General features: G+C 41.2%; 1 protein-coding gene across 1 annotated transcript in view; it reads right to left on the minus strand.

Annotated features, from left to right (window-relative positions):
* Window positions 1-15615, minus strand: part of PLXNA2 (plexin A2) — a 354945-nt gene that overhangs the window by 61970 nt on the left and 277360 nt on the right. The window contains exons 13-15 of the mRNA XM_069756297.1: window positions 13364-13515; window positions 9179-9296; window positions 6211-6347 (exon numbers count right to left, since the gene is read on the minus strand). Of these exons, the coding sequence (XP_069612398.1) occupies window positions 6211-6347; window positions 9179-9296; window positions 13364-13515 (407 nt within the window). The remainder of the gene's footprint in view (window positions 1-6210; window positions 6348-9178; window positions 9297-13363; window positions 13516-15615) is intronic.

Here is a 15615-nt window from a genome sequence, read left to right on the forward strand (position 1 = left end):
CTTTCTCAGGATGTACCAAACTGTAGATTTTACCACTCCTAATATTGTAGCAATTTCTCGGATGGGTTTTTTTCTGTTTTCACAGCTTAAGGATGGCTTGTTTCACCTGCATGGAGAGCTCCTTTGACCGCATGTTTACTTCACAGCAAAAGCTTCCAAATGCAAGCACCATACCTCTAATCAACTCCAGGCCTTTTATCTTTAATTGAGAATTACATAACGAAGAGATTGCCCACACCTGTCCATGAAATAGCCTTAGAGTCAATTGTCCAATTACTTTTGGTCCCTTTAAAAACAGGGTGGCACATGTTAAGGAGCTGAAACTCCTAAACCCTTCATCCAATTTTAATGTGGATACCCTCAAATGAAAGCTGAAAGCCTGAACTTCAACTGCATCTGAATTGTTTTGTTTAAAATTCATTGTGGTAATGTCTATAACCAAAATTAGAAAAATGTTGTTTCTGTCCAAATATATAAGGACCTAACTGTATATATGTATTCTACAGTGCAAATTTTTTAGGTGGGAAAAAAGAGTGCAAAGTAATAATGCTGCTCAAGAAGTGTAAAACAGATCAATATTTGGTGTGACCAACCTCCACCTTCAAAACAACATCAATTCCGCTAGGTATACTTGCACACAGTTTTTGAAGGAACTTGACAGGCGGTTGTTCCAAACATCTTTGAGAACTAACCACACATCTTCTATTTCTTCATGTAATCTCACACAGACTCCATGATGTTGAGATCAAGGCTCTGTCATCATTCGCCGGACTCCTTGTTCGTCTTTATCCTAAAGATAGTTCTTAATTGGAATAGTTGTATGTTTGAGGTTTTTGTCCTGCTGTAGAATACACTAGTAACCAATCAGAAGCCTCCTTGATGGTAACACAGTGGTATTAAATGATGGGTAAGTATCTGTATATATCAGCATTGAAAACACCCAAGAAATGGGCAGCATTGAGGATTGTAGATGCAGTGTTCATCTTTGGAAACTTAGTTGAGAAGATGAAAGACACATACGGTAGATGTCCAGCAGTGCCATCAACTTAGTACTGTCAGCAACAAGTGGGACCCAGTTGCACCCAATTACTTTTTGGATACATCTGGCCAGAAGTGGTCATCATGGAAGAATTGTGGCCAAAAACAATAGAAAACAAGCCTAAATTACTCATCTATGCAAGATAACATAGGGGTGAAGAAAAATGTCAGCTGGTGCTCTGGACTGATGAGTCAAAATGTGAAATGTTTGGCTGTAACAGAAGGAAGTTTGTTCACTGAAGGGTTAAAAAGCAGTACAATAATGAGTGTCTGCAGGCAACAACAGGTTCCTTGCAAGCTGGGGTCTGCATTTCAGCAAAAGGAGTTGGGAATTTGGTCCAGATTAATGGTGTCCTCAATGCTGAGAAATTCAGGCAGATACTTTTCCATCATGAAAACCCATCTTGGAGGCATCTGATTGGCTTTAAGTTTATTCCGCAGCAGGACAATGACACCAAACATACAGTCAATGTCATTAAGAACTACTAATTGTCTCCATAGCGATATCATAAAAATCTCATCCTCAATGCTGATGTTGTAATACATCGGGGATTTTCAGGACAGAAATTCGGCTGCATATTGGACCTTTGTGGATATATAGCTAAAAGGAATCTATCAACAGAAAATGACCTATTGTTTAAATCAGGTTTGTTAAATGTATTTTTTGCCAATGTTTTTTTATTTTTACATATCACAGTTTGTATTAAAAATAGAAAAAAATAGAAATCTATTTCCTTCCCACTGGCCTGCCGATGGCCCCTATCACTCCCATGTTAGTCCTGCGGTGAAGCTCAGCCATATGCTGAGCTTCATAGGAGAACAGACAATTCTCTATATACCGCAATAAAACGGTATTATAAGCATTGGTAAGCAAACTATCACACGTTAAAGACAAAAAAGTTTTAATAAAAATTCAAATCACCTCCATTTCCCCCTACTAAATATAAATACGGTACATTAAAAAAATGCTCTGTGGGTGGAAAAATAAAAAGTTACAGGTCTCAGAAAATGGCAAAAATCATAATGATCTCTAAAATCATGTTGACAGGCCATTTTAACAGCACAATTACTATGCTTTCTTATGTGGCGCCATCATATTTTGCAGCACTTTACAAACGTTATTATCAGGACCCTGAAGAAAGTTTGGATAGCTCAAACGCGTCGTCTAATGTTTAAAAAAAAAATTGTTCTAATTTTAATATGTACCATTTTACATCCCAAGTGCTGGATCGTAAATAAAGCAAATAAATACAAAAACGTTATAAGTTTACTGAATTTTTCTCTGCATGTAAAACGCAAATTGGGATCCGTGCTACAAACGGAAGTGCCTCCGGATCTCCATTCCCTGCATCACGTCCATGTGGAGGAGCATTTTTGGGCAAGGAAAACAATTCCCCATGGCACTTGGATGAGCGACATGCCATTGAAAGGCATGCAAAAGGCTCAGGTGAGCAACTTTAATCTATATCCACTATGTACTACGGTCAGATAGCGCTTTCCTCAATTATCCCCTGCCTAGACTTTATCTATAGATTCCCTATCACTATGTCTTTGGAGTGTGGAAGGAAATTGGAGAACCTGGAGGAAACAGGTTGCACATGTTGTTTTTCATGGGATATGAAACAGGGCACTGCAAAGCGACAGTGCTAACCACTGAGCCACCATGCTGCCCAATGAGCTTTGTAAAAACCCCAAAAGCCCCCCAAAACATCAACGACAGTATTGAAGGGATCTGTGTTGTGAATTCTGTGGCCAAGCTCCCTCCTGTGGTCGAGAGTGGTACTTCGGCTGGTTCTGTCTATGAGCTTCCTTTGGTGGATGAGAGTGGTACTGCGGCTTCTGAGTTTAATTCCTCAGGTGATGAGGTTAAGTCGTTAGGTGCTGCTCTATTTAACTCCACCTGGTGCTTTGATCCTGGCCTCCAGTCAATGTTCTAGTATTGGTCTTGCTTCCTCCTGGATCGTTCCTGTGGCCTGTCTATCCTGCATAAGCTAAGTTTTGCTTGTGTTATTTTTGTTTGCTATTTTTTCTGTCCAGCTTGCTATATTGGTTTTTCTTGCTTGCTGGAAGCTCTGAGACGCAGAGGGAGCACCTCCGTAACGTTAGTCGGTGCGGAGGGTCTTTTTGCCCCTCTGCGTGGTTGTTTGTAGGTTTTTGTGTTGACCGCAAAGCTATCTTTCCTATCCTCGGTCTATTCAGTAAGTCGGGCCTCACTTTGCTAAATCTATTTCATCTCTGTGTTTGTATTTTCATCTTACTCACAGTCATTATATGTGGGGGGCTGCCTTTTCCTTTGGGGAATTTCTCTGAGGCAAGGTAGGCTTATTTTTCTATCTTCAGGGCTAGTTAGTTTCTCAGGCTGTGCCGAGTTGCATAGGGAGCGTTAGGCGCAATCCACGTTGTTTTTGGTAATTGTCAGGTCACTTCGTGTGCTCTGAACTTCAATGTCCATTGTGGTTCTGAATTACCTGTTCATAACAGATCTGACGCCAGTTTTTTGCTATGAGAGCACTGTGAGAGATCCTGATTACTGTGATGTGTCACTTACTAGGCGGTGTTTTGCAGTTTTAATCATTGTTTTATACAATACAAATAGTGTTTTATAAGCAGGAGATTACCACTGGAGGACAACTGTCCTTGTGCTGCCCCAGGCACTGATTAGCAGCTTTCTGTCACTATACAATGTACATAGAAAGCTGATAATCAGTGGTGTGGGTGGCGTTATATACAGATCAACATTTGAGCTCTCCTACATCTGCAACAGAGAAATCTGTGATTCTATTATAACTGCTGCACCCTGTAAACTAAGTGATCACTAGAACCAGGGTCTCTGACCCTACATACTACTGCTGTCAGATTACACAGCAAAAACCCGCTGAGAGATTTTTTTTTTCACATTTTCACCGCACCTGTCACTTTTTTTTTAAATGGTAAAATGAATGGTGTCATTCAAAACTATAACTCGGCCCACAGAAAAAGCAAGTCATTATATGGCTATGTTGTCAGAAAAATAAAAAAGTTCTGACTCTTGGAACGAGGGTAGGAAAAACAAAAATGCAAAATGAGCTATTCCCTGGATAGCTCATCAATATCAGACCAATGGCGGTCTGCCAATGACCCCACCGATCAGCTATTCACAATGCAGGCCGCATGTGATCAATTGAGGAGCGCAACAGCAAACTGTATAGTGGCCGAAATGTGGTATTGTGCATCCTTCCCTATCCAAATAAATAGTGGAGCTACAGTACCGCTGTGGCCAAAGTTGACTGGGCTTGTGATATTCAGCTCGTCAACCAAGTATTAGACCCCCCACAGATCTAACAGTAGTCGACAAACCCTTTAACGAGATAATGGTAGCATTAAGACACTTCTTGGCATTATTTCCAAATAATGCTATGTAGTATAATAACCTGTTTGCGGCTGCCATATACTGTACATATTTATACACATGTATTATACACTACATAAAACATATGCTCACATACTGTAAATCTGTGATAAAGTATAACACTGCGTACTTTAATGGGTGAGGCTGTGTTCACATCTCAATTACCGTAGTTAGTATGCTCGGAAAGATGCCAACATATAAGCTAAATGTGTCCATAGGGATGCATCAGCCAGGCAGAGGCCAAAAGAGTTTTTGGAATAGCACAGTAGATGGCACTATTACGTACTATGGAATCTAGCGTAAAACATAGAAATTAAACAAAAAAACCCTCTGCTTACAATCCGACCTTATGGTTAAGAGGCATGTATTTAATTTATACAAGAAATGCAGGCCATGTAAGTGATGTCACCAGAGCTTTATGGCAGTCACATGATAAGAGGAATCTGTCACCATAGTTTAGCTACCCTATTTGTATGCTGTAGGGGCAGAGACCCTGATTGCAGCAATGTGTCACTGGGTTGCTTGCCGAAGTTTTGCAAAAGTTTTTACCTCAGTATTTGTAAGCCAACACCAGGGGCGGGTGATAAATACAGAAGTGGTGACGTGTTTCTATTATACTTTTCCTCTATTTGTTCCACTCCTGGTTTTGGCGTACAAATACTGAGGTAAAATACTGACCAAATACTGCTAGTGTGATCATGGCCTAATAATCAGATGCAGACAGGTATGAACTGGGGCTGAAATTCAGCCCTGGCATTTGAAATCACACAGGCCCATGTTGTCGCCGTCCCCATGAACCAGATGGGATATATTATAACTAATATTACCCTGATGGAGGAAAGGAAGATTTTCTACAAGACCAATATTTCTAATGATACCGGTGGCCTGCTGGGGTAAGTGACAGAGTCAGTGACTTTGTGCTCCATCACAACTCTTAACTGTATGGGGGTCTTGAGAACACTGATTCTGTTAACAATATAGCAGACAAGGCGGCCCACGACCAGGCAGGCCCTTCTGGCATTTGCCAGAATTGCCATGTGGCCAGTCCGGCCCTGGCTGCAGATAACAGGAAGGTAGTGGGAGACAGCACAGGCAGGACCAAGCTCCCTGGTCCTGTCCTACTGTTGCAGCCCTTGCCCCTTTTCATCCTCTCTGCTTCTGACCCAACCCTGGCAGGAGGCTGAGGACTATGGAGGATGCACGGCACCCAGTGTAAGTAGTGCTGAGCATCCTCCATTCACACCACAAAGGATTAATAAAAGCAGGTGTTCCTTGTGGATTGGGGCTCTGGGCAATTGCCAAATCTGCATCTCCACCTAATGGTGGCCCTGCCGACAGGTATAAAACTGAACAAAAAATCTATACATGAAGAAACCTTGCGCAAACAAGGCCAGCAAATCCACCCAGAGGTGCTTTTTGATGTCAGGCTTTCTTAAGGGGTGCTACTTGTTCTCTTGCAGTCAATACCTCGGAGGTTTAATAGTCTAAGAGCAAGTTTTCAGCTATACTGTATATACTTAGATTTTGCTCTGCGGATTCCCACACATCCATTGTAGTGATTATTATGGATGTGTGTTCTTATTGACAAGCTGCATTTATCTTGCATTGTATTTTTTTTTATTGACTGTGCACCCTCCCTTGTTTGTAAACTTCTTTATTTGATGCAAAAAAATCATGATGCTAATTGTGTCAAAATTGCTGCAAAATTGAAAATATTCCCAAGACTATTTTTCACTATGGAATGTGTGAACTTGGCTTTCAGGCAATGACTTATTAACACTCACCCATAAAATTCACAGGTCTGGTTGCCAAGAAGAGTAGACACAAGGCTTCCAGCTCCGAGATTGTGACCAGTGATCGTTATCATAGTCCCCCCCGATTCTGGACCTCGAGTCGGGCTAACGTGAGACACGGTTGGATTCTGGAAATGAAACAAAGGAGGGAATCAATTTTTAGCTATTTTTCGATTTTGTGTTGATAAACATTTGTAATCCATCACTCCTGAGTCCGTCAAGTGCCCTTTTACAAGTGGTCAAGGTATGTTTCCTGCTTTTATGCTGCTAAGGAAAGGAGCCCAGCGCCTACGAAGGCACCGATTGTTTTATTTATATTCTGATGATATGGAGAAGCTTTAATGCTGTTCCCAGCCTGGCAGAAAATTCTCAGATAGCATAAGAAAACGGAGCCAATAAATAAGCCGAATATAAGAATAGGTTCCAGATAAACAGACAACTTCATAGCTGACAGCCAAGGGCATAGGCAGATTCATAAGTGGCTGATAAAAATATACAGCGATCTACAGCCTTGTTTCAAGTATTTGCAATTATTCTATTTGCAGACTCTTCTCCTAGCCCAGAGCAATAACCTGCAGTGAGCAGACAACAGAATGCCTGCAATAAGGGGTATTATGTCTGTCATGCCAAGCAATAATGATAAAAGTGGATAGGGAAATCTGAGGATATTTGGGGCACTGTGGAGATACTGCCATGTCGCTCGCTGCTGATGGAGGAGATGGAGCAAGACGTCGCCGAGGTCTCACAAAGGTTGTTGCAGGTTCAGGTTCCCATAAATCAGAAATAATGAGTGGAATTGTGTGTTGTGGGTGCAGGTACACAGCGGTGGAATCCATTACACTGGCAGATACACATGATCTTGGGACAGTGGGATGTCTGCATACCGAGCTCAGATATGCTCTATTCTCAATTTAAGTGCTACTGCTAGAAGCTGAGCACCCTTATCTCCAGTCCTTCTGACCTTGACCGTGTGACCTTTATCCAATATACCGTGTGCCATCTGATGTAGTGAGATAAAACGTTCTCTATTCTTCCACAGCCACATTCAATAACATCACGTTACCATCCTATTGTGGGGGCGAAACCCGCCAACAGGACTGCAGTCAAGGGCACGCATATGTAAGCATAAGAGCGGAGGAGATTTATGGGAAACCGCTGAGGAAGACAAACACTGTATTTGCCAGTTAATTGTAGGTTATTGGCCTTCTATGGGATCGACTGGGAGCCGCGCTGGGAACCAGCACAGATTCCCCGTAATGCTAGAGAGAGAGCACTCAGGCGGTTCGGAGAAATAAGTAAATCATTTTTGTATGCATTTTTTACGCAAATTTTCAACTGTTATTTTCAGAAATCTCATGCACACAGCTTGGCTTTTTTATCATCAGGATTTTGTGCTTTTCATGGCTTTTTGCACAATAGAGCATATCACTTCTTTCAGCGTTTTTTCACTCATTTAAATGAAAGGGTGGGGAAAAAACACTGAAAAAGGCACCAAAAACGCATGTGTCGGGTTTTTCTGCATTTTTATGGTGCCAAAACCTGATTCTCTACAATAGGACTTTTTTTTTCAACATTAAACTTTAGCAGCATTCACAAGAGACAAATGTAAGATGCCAAAACTTGCGGGAACTTTTCAGTTGTGGAGCTGCACAGAGCGAGGTCAGGATTCAAAAACTTTCTATTAAGCCAATACAACGCCCATGTTATCTGAACGATTCTGGCCCTTGGATTGAGCAAACAATGGTGGGGGTCTCAGGACTCCGACCCCTACAAATGAACTATACATAAAAGGAGTACAGCATAGCAAAAATGAGGGCAAACTAAGCACAATCAAAACAGAAGTTCTGTCCTCATATTGTTGGCATATTGAGCATACTGACCGGACGTCATGATAATAATAAAACAAGAAGAAATGTTAGAAAACTGAAAGTTAATTCTGTCAACCAACATAATCTGCTATGTGTGCATGTGGCCCTATCCTCCTCTTCATTGGAAGATAGGACCCTCTAACAGGCGGTGGAGCAAACCTGTCTGATCGCAAACAGTTAAGCGAAATGAGAAAGGGCGGAAAATGTGTTGGAAGCTTAGAATTTCATGGCGTTGAATGAATATGGCGGAGACAGTCACCTGAGACGCAGAAATAGTCACCAAGGCAAGGTCACCATGAAGAAGAGCGGACAGGATAAAAAAACGTCATTAATTAACAGAGAAAGAATGACGTCTGTTCTACGAAGTGGCTCCCTGAAATGGCGCCATTACTAGGATGAACTCCTTTTAGGGCCCTCACTCTGCCTATCTGTATTTTCCAGGCTACTTTTGTTAAATGACATCATAAAGCACAAAGTGACAGTTATGGCTTGTTACATGATTAAGGGGAGCCGCGTGCAGTTGAGCTGCAGAAAGCTTAGCATTGATTTTTCAGAAAAATGTGTCATTTTATCATGAGCTTGAGCAAACCTATAATTTGTTGCTTGGGAGGACGAGGTGCGGTGGATTGGAGGACTGAGCTGCTGCTTCCATCATCTCTATTAGCTGTGCACTAACAAAGCAAATTGCAGGCAAGCAGAACAGAAATGGCCACTGGAAGAACCAGCCTTACACATTGGCCAACCTAGTGAAAAGGACAGCACTGGCCCTTTATGACTTTTTGTGGTATGACTAATATTACATACTTTTTTATGGACTATGGATACTTTTAATGGTATGAAAAAAAATGTTTCTGGTTCAGTTATGTTCATCCTCATGACTCGCCTATTAACGCCGAACATTGACATCTTCAAGCTAACCATTATTTCCGATGGAGAAAGCCCGGTCTCAGCTTTGTGCATCCATCTTGGTACTATGTCCGGAACAGCTGGCACAACCTGTGCAAAACTCCTTCATGATAGTGTCTGCTCAGTTTGACGAGAGCCAATTCCAGAAGGGCACAGAACAGACAGACATGCCGTTTGCTACTCACCACAAAGCTGTACTGCTGCAAAGATCGGGCCATGAACTCTGGCTTACATTCCCCGATGCACAGAAGCACTGGTCCAGAGCTGGATGTCGGAGGTGCCGGGCCCATTTCACATACAATTCTATAAAAAACAATAGGTAGAAACCTCAATATAGTCAAGTACATTCAGGCCTGCTTAGATGTAGTCCATTTACTGAGAAAGTCCTCATCTTAGCCTCCCGAATCCTGCTTTCGCTTACCTACCATTAACTTCATCCTCTTCACTCTTTTCGACCTCGTTTTTGAGTTCTTTCCATTCACTCTGGTTATTCATGATCTTTGCGCATTTACGCTATCGCCCGTGTCCTAGCACATAACATGCCCCCCATTGTTCCCCATCACCCTTCTCTGCTTCCCTCCAGCTGACTGTCTCTTTTTCCTATTAGAACCCTCCAGAGATCTGCATTAAGCTTGCAGATTGCCAGATGGACACCCCTGGATTCACACCAATAAAAGTAACAGCAGCTCACAAAACCTTAACCCTTCTGTCCTTTTCCACTGCAGTGCATCTGGAAAGCCCCAACTGAAAGCGCTGCGGACTAAGAGCTTAAGTCTCCACGGGAAACAGTCTCTAAGCGTAGATTTAGAGGTGCTTCGAAACCCAGATGGACGGAGTCAGACTCTGTCAGCCATGACAGATGAGAAAAAGTGCTGTGTGATCCCCAATTGTGTCCTAACACAAAAGGGGTGCACTCCATCATCCTGACATCTGCACTTGTAAGCCCCAGTCCGGCTGTTCTTTTCTAAGCTCTGCGGTAGGCAGACTTCTCACTGTAGAGACAGGTGCACATAAGATATGCTTTCATCTTTCCACAATGTATCAAGCTATAAAGTCTCAATAGTTAATATGCGACAATCCAAAGTCATTTGCGGACTATTTCCTCAGAATCAATCAGATGCATGGAAATCTCCAGTCGTTCACAGCTCTGCCAGTCGACTTCCAGCACATTTCATTCAGCGCCATTAGTATTCTACACCTCTGCTCCAGGCATATGGCATTATCTACAGTACAGCAATCTTGTCGCTCCTTGTATATGAAACGGCACTTTGGATTAGGTGGCATTAGAGAAGCGAATCTGTCACCAAGGAAGAATGAAATAATGTACACATATATGGCATAGTCAGTTTTGGTGCACCTTGAGAAAAGAAAAGCAAAACGCGCGTCGGTGTTGGCATGGCACGTGCCTGGACGCTGTTATATTATGGGTAAGCAAATTTTGACTTAAGGGGGATTATGGACCCCATTGATCAAGCATGCATTTACTATGATTGGTGGTAATACTGGTACCTTTACTGTGGACTCCCTCAAATATAACTTTGCACTAAGCACTTTACCGACTCCCCATTATATTATCAGAATGTCTGGGCACTGGTAGCCATCACTACCTGATCCTAGTCTGTAATACTTTATTTGTTGTGATTAATTAATAAAATGTATACTCTTTTATATAATTGGACTTGGTACTCCTATTTTTTTTGTGTGATAAGTAATTTATGTATATGTATATGTCACTGACATCTATATATCTACCTATTCTATTTGTATTTACCGTAATCCATCTTTTCTATCCTGCCAGCTCCAGCTGTGATATTACTCTACTCACTAGCTAAAATCTAAGAATGGAGATAAAGAAATACAAATTATTCAGCTCTGTAGCCACTGTTCCATGATGTGGACAGTTTAACATGCTAAAACTACTAAAATGTCATATTCTCACAATTTTATTAGAATTTGCAAGTTTAAGAAATACTGTCATTATCACTACAGGGTATGTGTCCACCTTCAGGATGGCCGGCGCTTTGGACGGAGCGGAAAACTCGCTCCGCCCAAAGCGCCGCCCCCTTCTGGAGACGCGATGATGCCAGATGTGTTCATTGCACACATCCGGAATCATCGCACCCCACACATAAAGCCCTGTGATTTAATGGACATACTGTGATCTAAAAAGACGCGCCGCAAGTCCGGAATCGCAGGGCCGTCGGATGCGTGTTACCACGCATAGTGGAGACGGGATTTCATAAAATTCCCTCCACTATGCTGTAACATCTGGACGCTGCGGATTGAACGCTGTGGCTCCACGCAGCGTTCAATCAGCAGCTAGTCCGGATGTAACACGGCCCGTGGACACATACCCTTACTTAGGAGTGCTTGCAGTCTGTAGGGACTCATTATTAGGACTTAGTCAGATGGCCATAATGCTGGTGCATTTTAGCAACAATGTTATGGTTGAAAATCCCATCCCTACTGTAGGTTGACCTGAACCTATTGGTATTGTAGAGATTTATGATACTGACATTCTGAATCAGTAGACTTGAAATCAAGCCCGGTTTTGGGACCATAATAACGATGTTAAAATGTAGCAGAGTAACAGCCCTCAGAATAAGGCCTCAACCTCTCCTGCTTTAGAAGCAGGCCACTCACCTTATGTTCTAAACTACTATGAGCCCTTGACATACAGTATATGATACACAGAGACTGGGAGGGATGGCTAACTGAAGCATCCGTCTATATATATATATATATATATTGTATATATATATGTATATATATATATTTATATATATATATATATATATATATATATATATATATATATATATAGACTATAATAGTCTATTCATCCACTTAAAATTACAAAGTGGTTGTAAAAACAGGTAACCTTGCAACTCACTAGTAATTAAAAATCCTCTCTTTTCTCAGGAGAGGAGGGTTTCTTTATTTTATTGTTAACTGTTTGTTGCCTACGTTACTGACCACAGCTGAAGCCTAGCCGGACATGTGCACTGCTTAGGCAATGATGCAGTTGGTCCAAACTTCCCAGCAAGCAGAGATCTGGGAGGCAGGAGAGCTGAGACAACCCCTTTAACAGAAATATTTCCATAGTCTTTATAATGTATCCTTAAACAGATAACATTGTAGCCAATATTAGGCATCCCTTTATTCTATCTGCCACCCATAGATTACCATGGCATCCATTTAACAGAGGCATCATGTAAAGCTATGACATATTAATTTAATGGATGCCTGTGACAGATGCCATATGGTAGCATCCATCATACTTTAAAAAAATATATATACAGTATATATATACCTCTATCAGGTAAGGCCTCTTTCACACTTCAGTTGTTTGGCGTCAGTCTAAAACCGCCATTTTCCTCAAATAACGGATCCGTCATTTTTTTTTTTGACGGATCCGTTATTTTCCCATAGACTTGCATTAGCGACGGATTGTGACGGATGGTCGTCCGTTCCATCCGCCATGCGACGGATCCGTCGAAATTTGGCGGACGTCATCAGTCATATGGACAAATTCAGAATGCACATAAAAAATGTGATGAACTACCCCTCATTGAGATCTGGCATCGGGGCTCACATTCACTAGAAGGGCTGGTTGCTAGAGAGGGGAACATGCTGATTGGGACCTAGAATTAAATAGTGGATTCCTAAGTAAATACATTTTTAATCTTTTTTTTATTACAGCAGAACTGAGGGGACAGAAGGTAGACGGAACATACAGGGCACTTAAAGGGAACCTGTTGTGTTGAAAATGGTATCTGATCCGCAGGCAGGATGTTAGGGACTAGAAGGAACTGATCAGAATAATGTACCATATATTTTTTTGTAGGAAAATTTTCAGTAAAACTTGCATTGTATTTATTGAAATCCCTGGTGTTTATATGTGTAGAGTCAAGAGGGCGGTCCTAGTCAGATATTGCATGAGTCCAGTGGGTGGTTCTCTTCAGTGATTGTCAGTCTTCCCTGTATGATTGTGCATTCAGAGATAGCTGTCAATCACTGAGTAGACTGCCCACTAGACTCATGCAATATCTGATTAGGACCGCCCACTGGACTCCTATACATACAAACACGTGGGATTTGAATGAATAAAATACAAGTTATACTAAATCTTTTCCAACAAACACACATTATGATGTCCAGCTTCTACCATGCTATCCGCCGACCAGGCTGAATGTAGAATATGGCAGGAGATTGACCAGTCGCTTACATATGCACTGAAGCTAGCCTAAAGCGGGATTTACATGCCTGTTCAGAAGGCTTATTTGATGCAAAGTGTAAGCTCATAAGCCTGGGATTTCTTGATCCAGCAAGGTTATTTGTTAAAAATAAAATTAGTCAAAAGGTCTTACTGTTCTGCAATGATGTATTCCTCTTCCACAGGAGTGCATTGTACTCCCGCCACCAGTACGTTGTTGGCAATCTCAGAAAAGTCTAGGCCTAGGTTCACTCCCCGAATAGTGACACGAGTGCCTCCTTCCGGGGGTCCAGACACAGTGAGAATCTAGAAGACCAGCAAGAAGAATAAATAGAGATATTTAATGTATAGATATGGAGAAAATAAATGATTTTGTCTGACTGCACGAGAGGGACTGTACTCATTTTAGATAAATCCATGCAATAAGTTTTAGCTCTAAGAAAACACTGGCCATATAAAGGAACAGAAGCAAACAGTACAATGTGCAAATGGCACTTATACATATACAGGCCAAACTATAGGCAGCCTAAGGTGCACTGTATGGAAAACATGGCAGCCATAGCAGAGTCTACTCACACACACTATATATAATGCATAGAGCTCCAGGCACTGAAGTGGTTGATTTTGTAGGAGCAGCATAGACCAGGGTTTCTCTGTGACCTACATTCCTTTGGACGCTAATTGAGCAGTTTGGAAGTAACTGTGTCACAGCTCAGCCCCCGGCTGGGACAGAATGAGTTTTATTAATTACAGCTGGAGAAATGCACGATAAAAACAACATACACCACCGATGTATACACACCGCCACACGCACCGCAACCGGGAGAAACTCATGCCTGTTAAATAAAATAAACCCACACAAATCCATACACCATACACCATATGTGAAAGCAGTAGGGAAAGACAGGTACATAGAGATGGATGGATGGATGGATGGATGGATAGAATGATAGAAAGATATGAGTTAGGTAGAATGATAGAAAGATATGAGATAGCAGACAGACAGATAGATAGATAGATAGATAGATAGATAGATAGATAGATAGATAGATAGATAGATAGATAGAAAGATAGATAGATAATAGATAGAGAGCAAGACAGGTAACAGAAACAGTGGTGTTAAAAAGTCTTTGCCCCCCTCCTGATTTCCTATTCTTTTGCACGTTTGTCATACTTAAATGTTTCAGACCACCAAACAAATGTAAATATTAGACAAAGATAACACAAATAAACACAAACTGCAGTTTATAAATGAAGGAAAAAAGAAATCCAAACTTGCTGGGCCCTGTGTGAAAAAGTGATTGCCCCCACCACCCTCAAAACAAAATAACTGTGGTTTAACCCCTTAGTGACAGAGCCAATTTGGTACTTAATGACCGAGCCAATTTTTGCAATTCTGACCACTGTCACTTTATGAGGTTATAACTCTGGAACGCTTCAACGGATCCCGCTGATTCTGAGATTGTTTTTTCGTGACATATTGTACTTCATGTTAGTGGTAACATTTCTTCGATATTACTTGCGATTATTTATGAAAAAAAAACGGAAATATGGCGAAAATTTTTAAAATTTTGCAATTTTCAAACTTTGTATTTTTATGCCCTTAAATCAGAGAGATATGTCACGAAAAATAGTTAATAAATAACATTTCCCACATGTCTACTTTACATCAGCACAATTTTGGAAACAAAATTTTTTTTTGTTAGGGAATTATAAGGGTTAAAAGTTGACCAGCAATTTCTCATTTTTACAACACCATTTTTTTTTAGGGACCACATCACATTTGAAGTCATTTTGAGGGGTCTATATGATAGAAAATAATGAAGTGTGACACCATTCTAAAAACTACACCCCTCAAGGTTCTCAAAACCACATTCAAGAAGCTTATTAACCCTTTACGTGCTTCACAGGAACTGAAACAATGTGGAAGGAAAAAATGAACATTTAACTTTTTTTTGCAAACATCTTAATTCAGAACCATTTTTTTTATTTTCACAAGTGTAAAAACAGAAATGTAACCATAAATTTTGTTATGCAATTTCTCCTGAATACGCCAATACCCCATATGTGGGGGTAAACCACTGTTAGGGCGCACCGCAGAACTTAGAAGTGAAGGAGCGCCGTTTGACTTTTTCAATGCAGAATTGGCTGGAATTGAGATCGGACACCATGTCACATTTAGAGAGCCCCTGATGTGCCTAAACAGTGGAAACTCCCCACAAGTGACACCATTTTGGAAACTAGACCCCTTAAGGAACTTATCTAGATGTGTGGTGAGCACTTTGAACCCCCAAGTGCTTCACAGAAGTTTATAACGTAGAGCCGTGAAAATAAAAAATCGCTTTTGTTTACACAAAAATGATCTTTTCGCCCACAAATTCTTATTTTCACAAGGGTAACAGGAGA

This window comes from Ranitomeya imitator, chromosome 3, assembly GCF_032444005.1.
Source record: "Ranitomeya imitator isolate aRanImi1 chromosome 3, aRanImi1.pri, whole genome shotgun sequence".
NCBI lineage: Eukaryota > Metazoa > Chordata > Amphibia > Anura > Dendrobatidae > Ranitomeya > Ranitomeya imitator.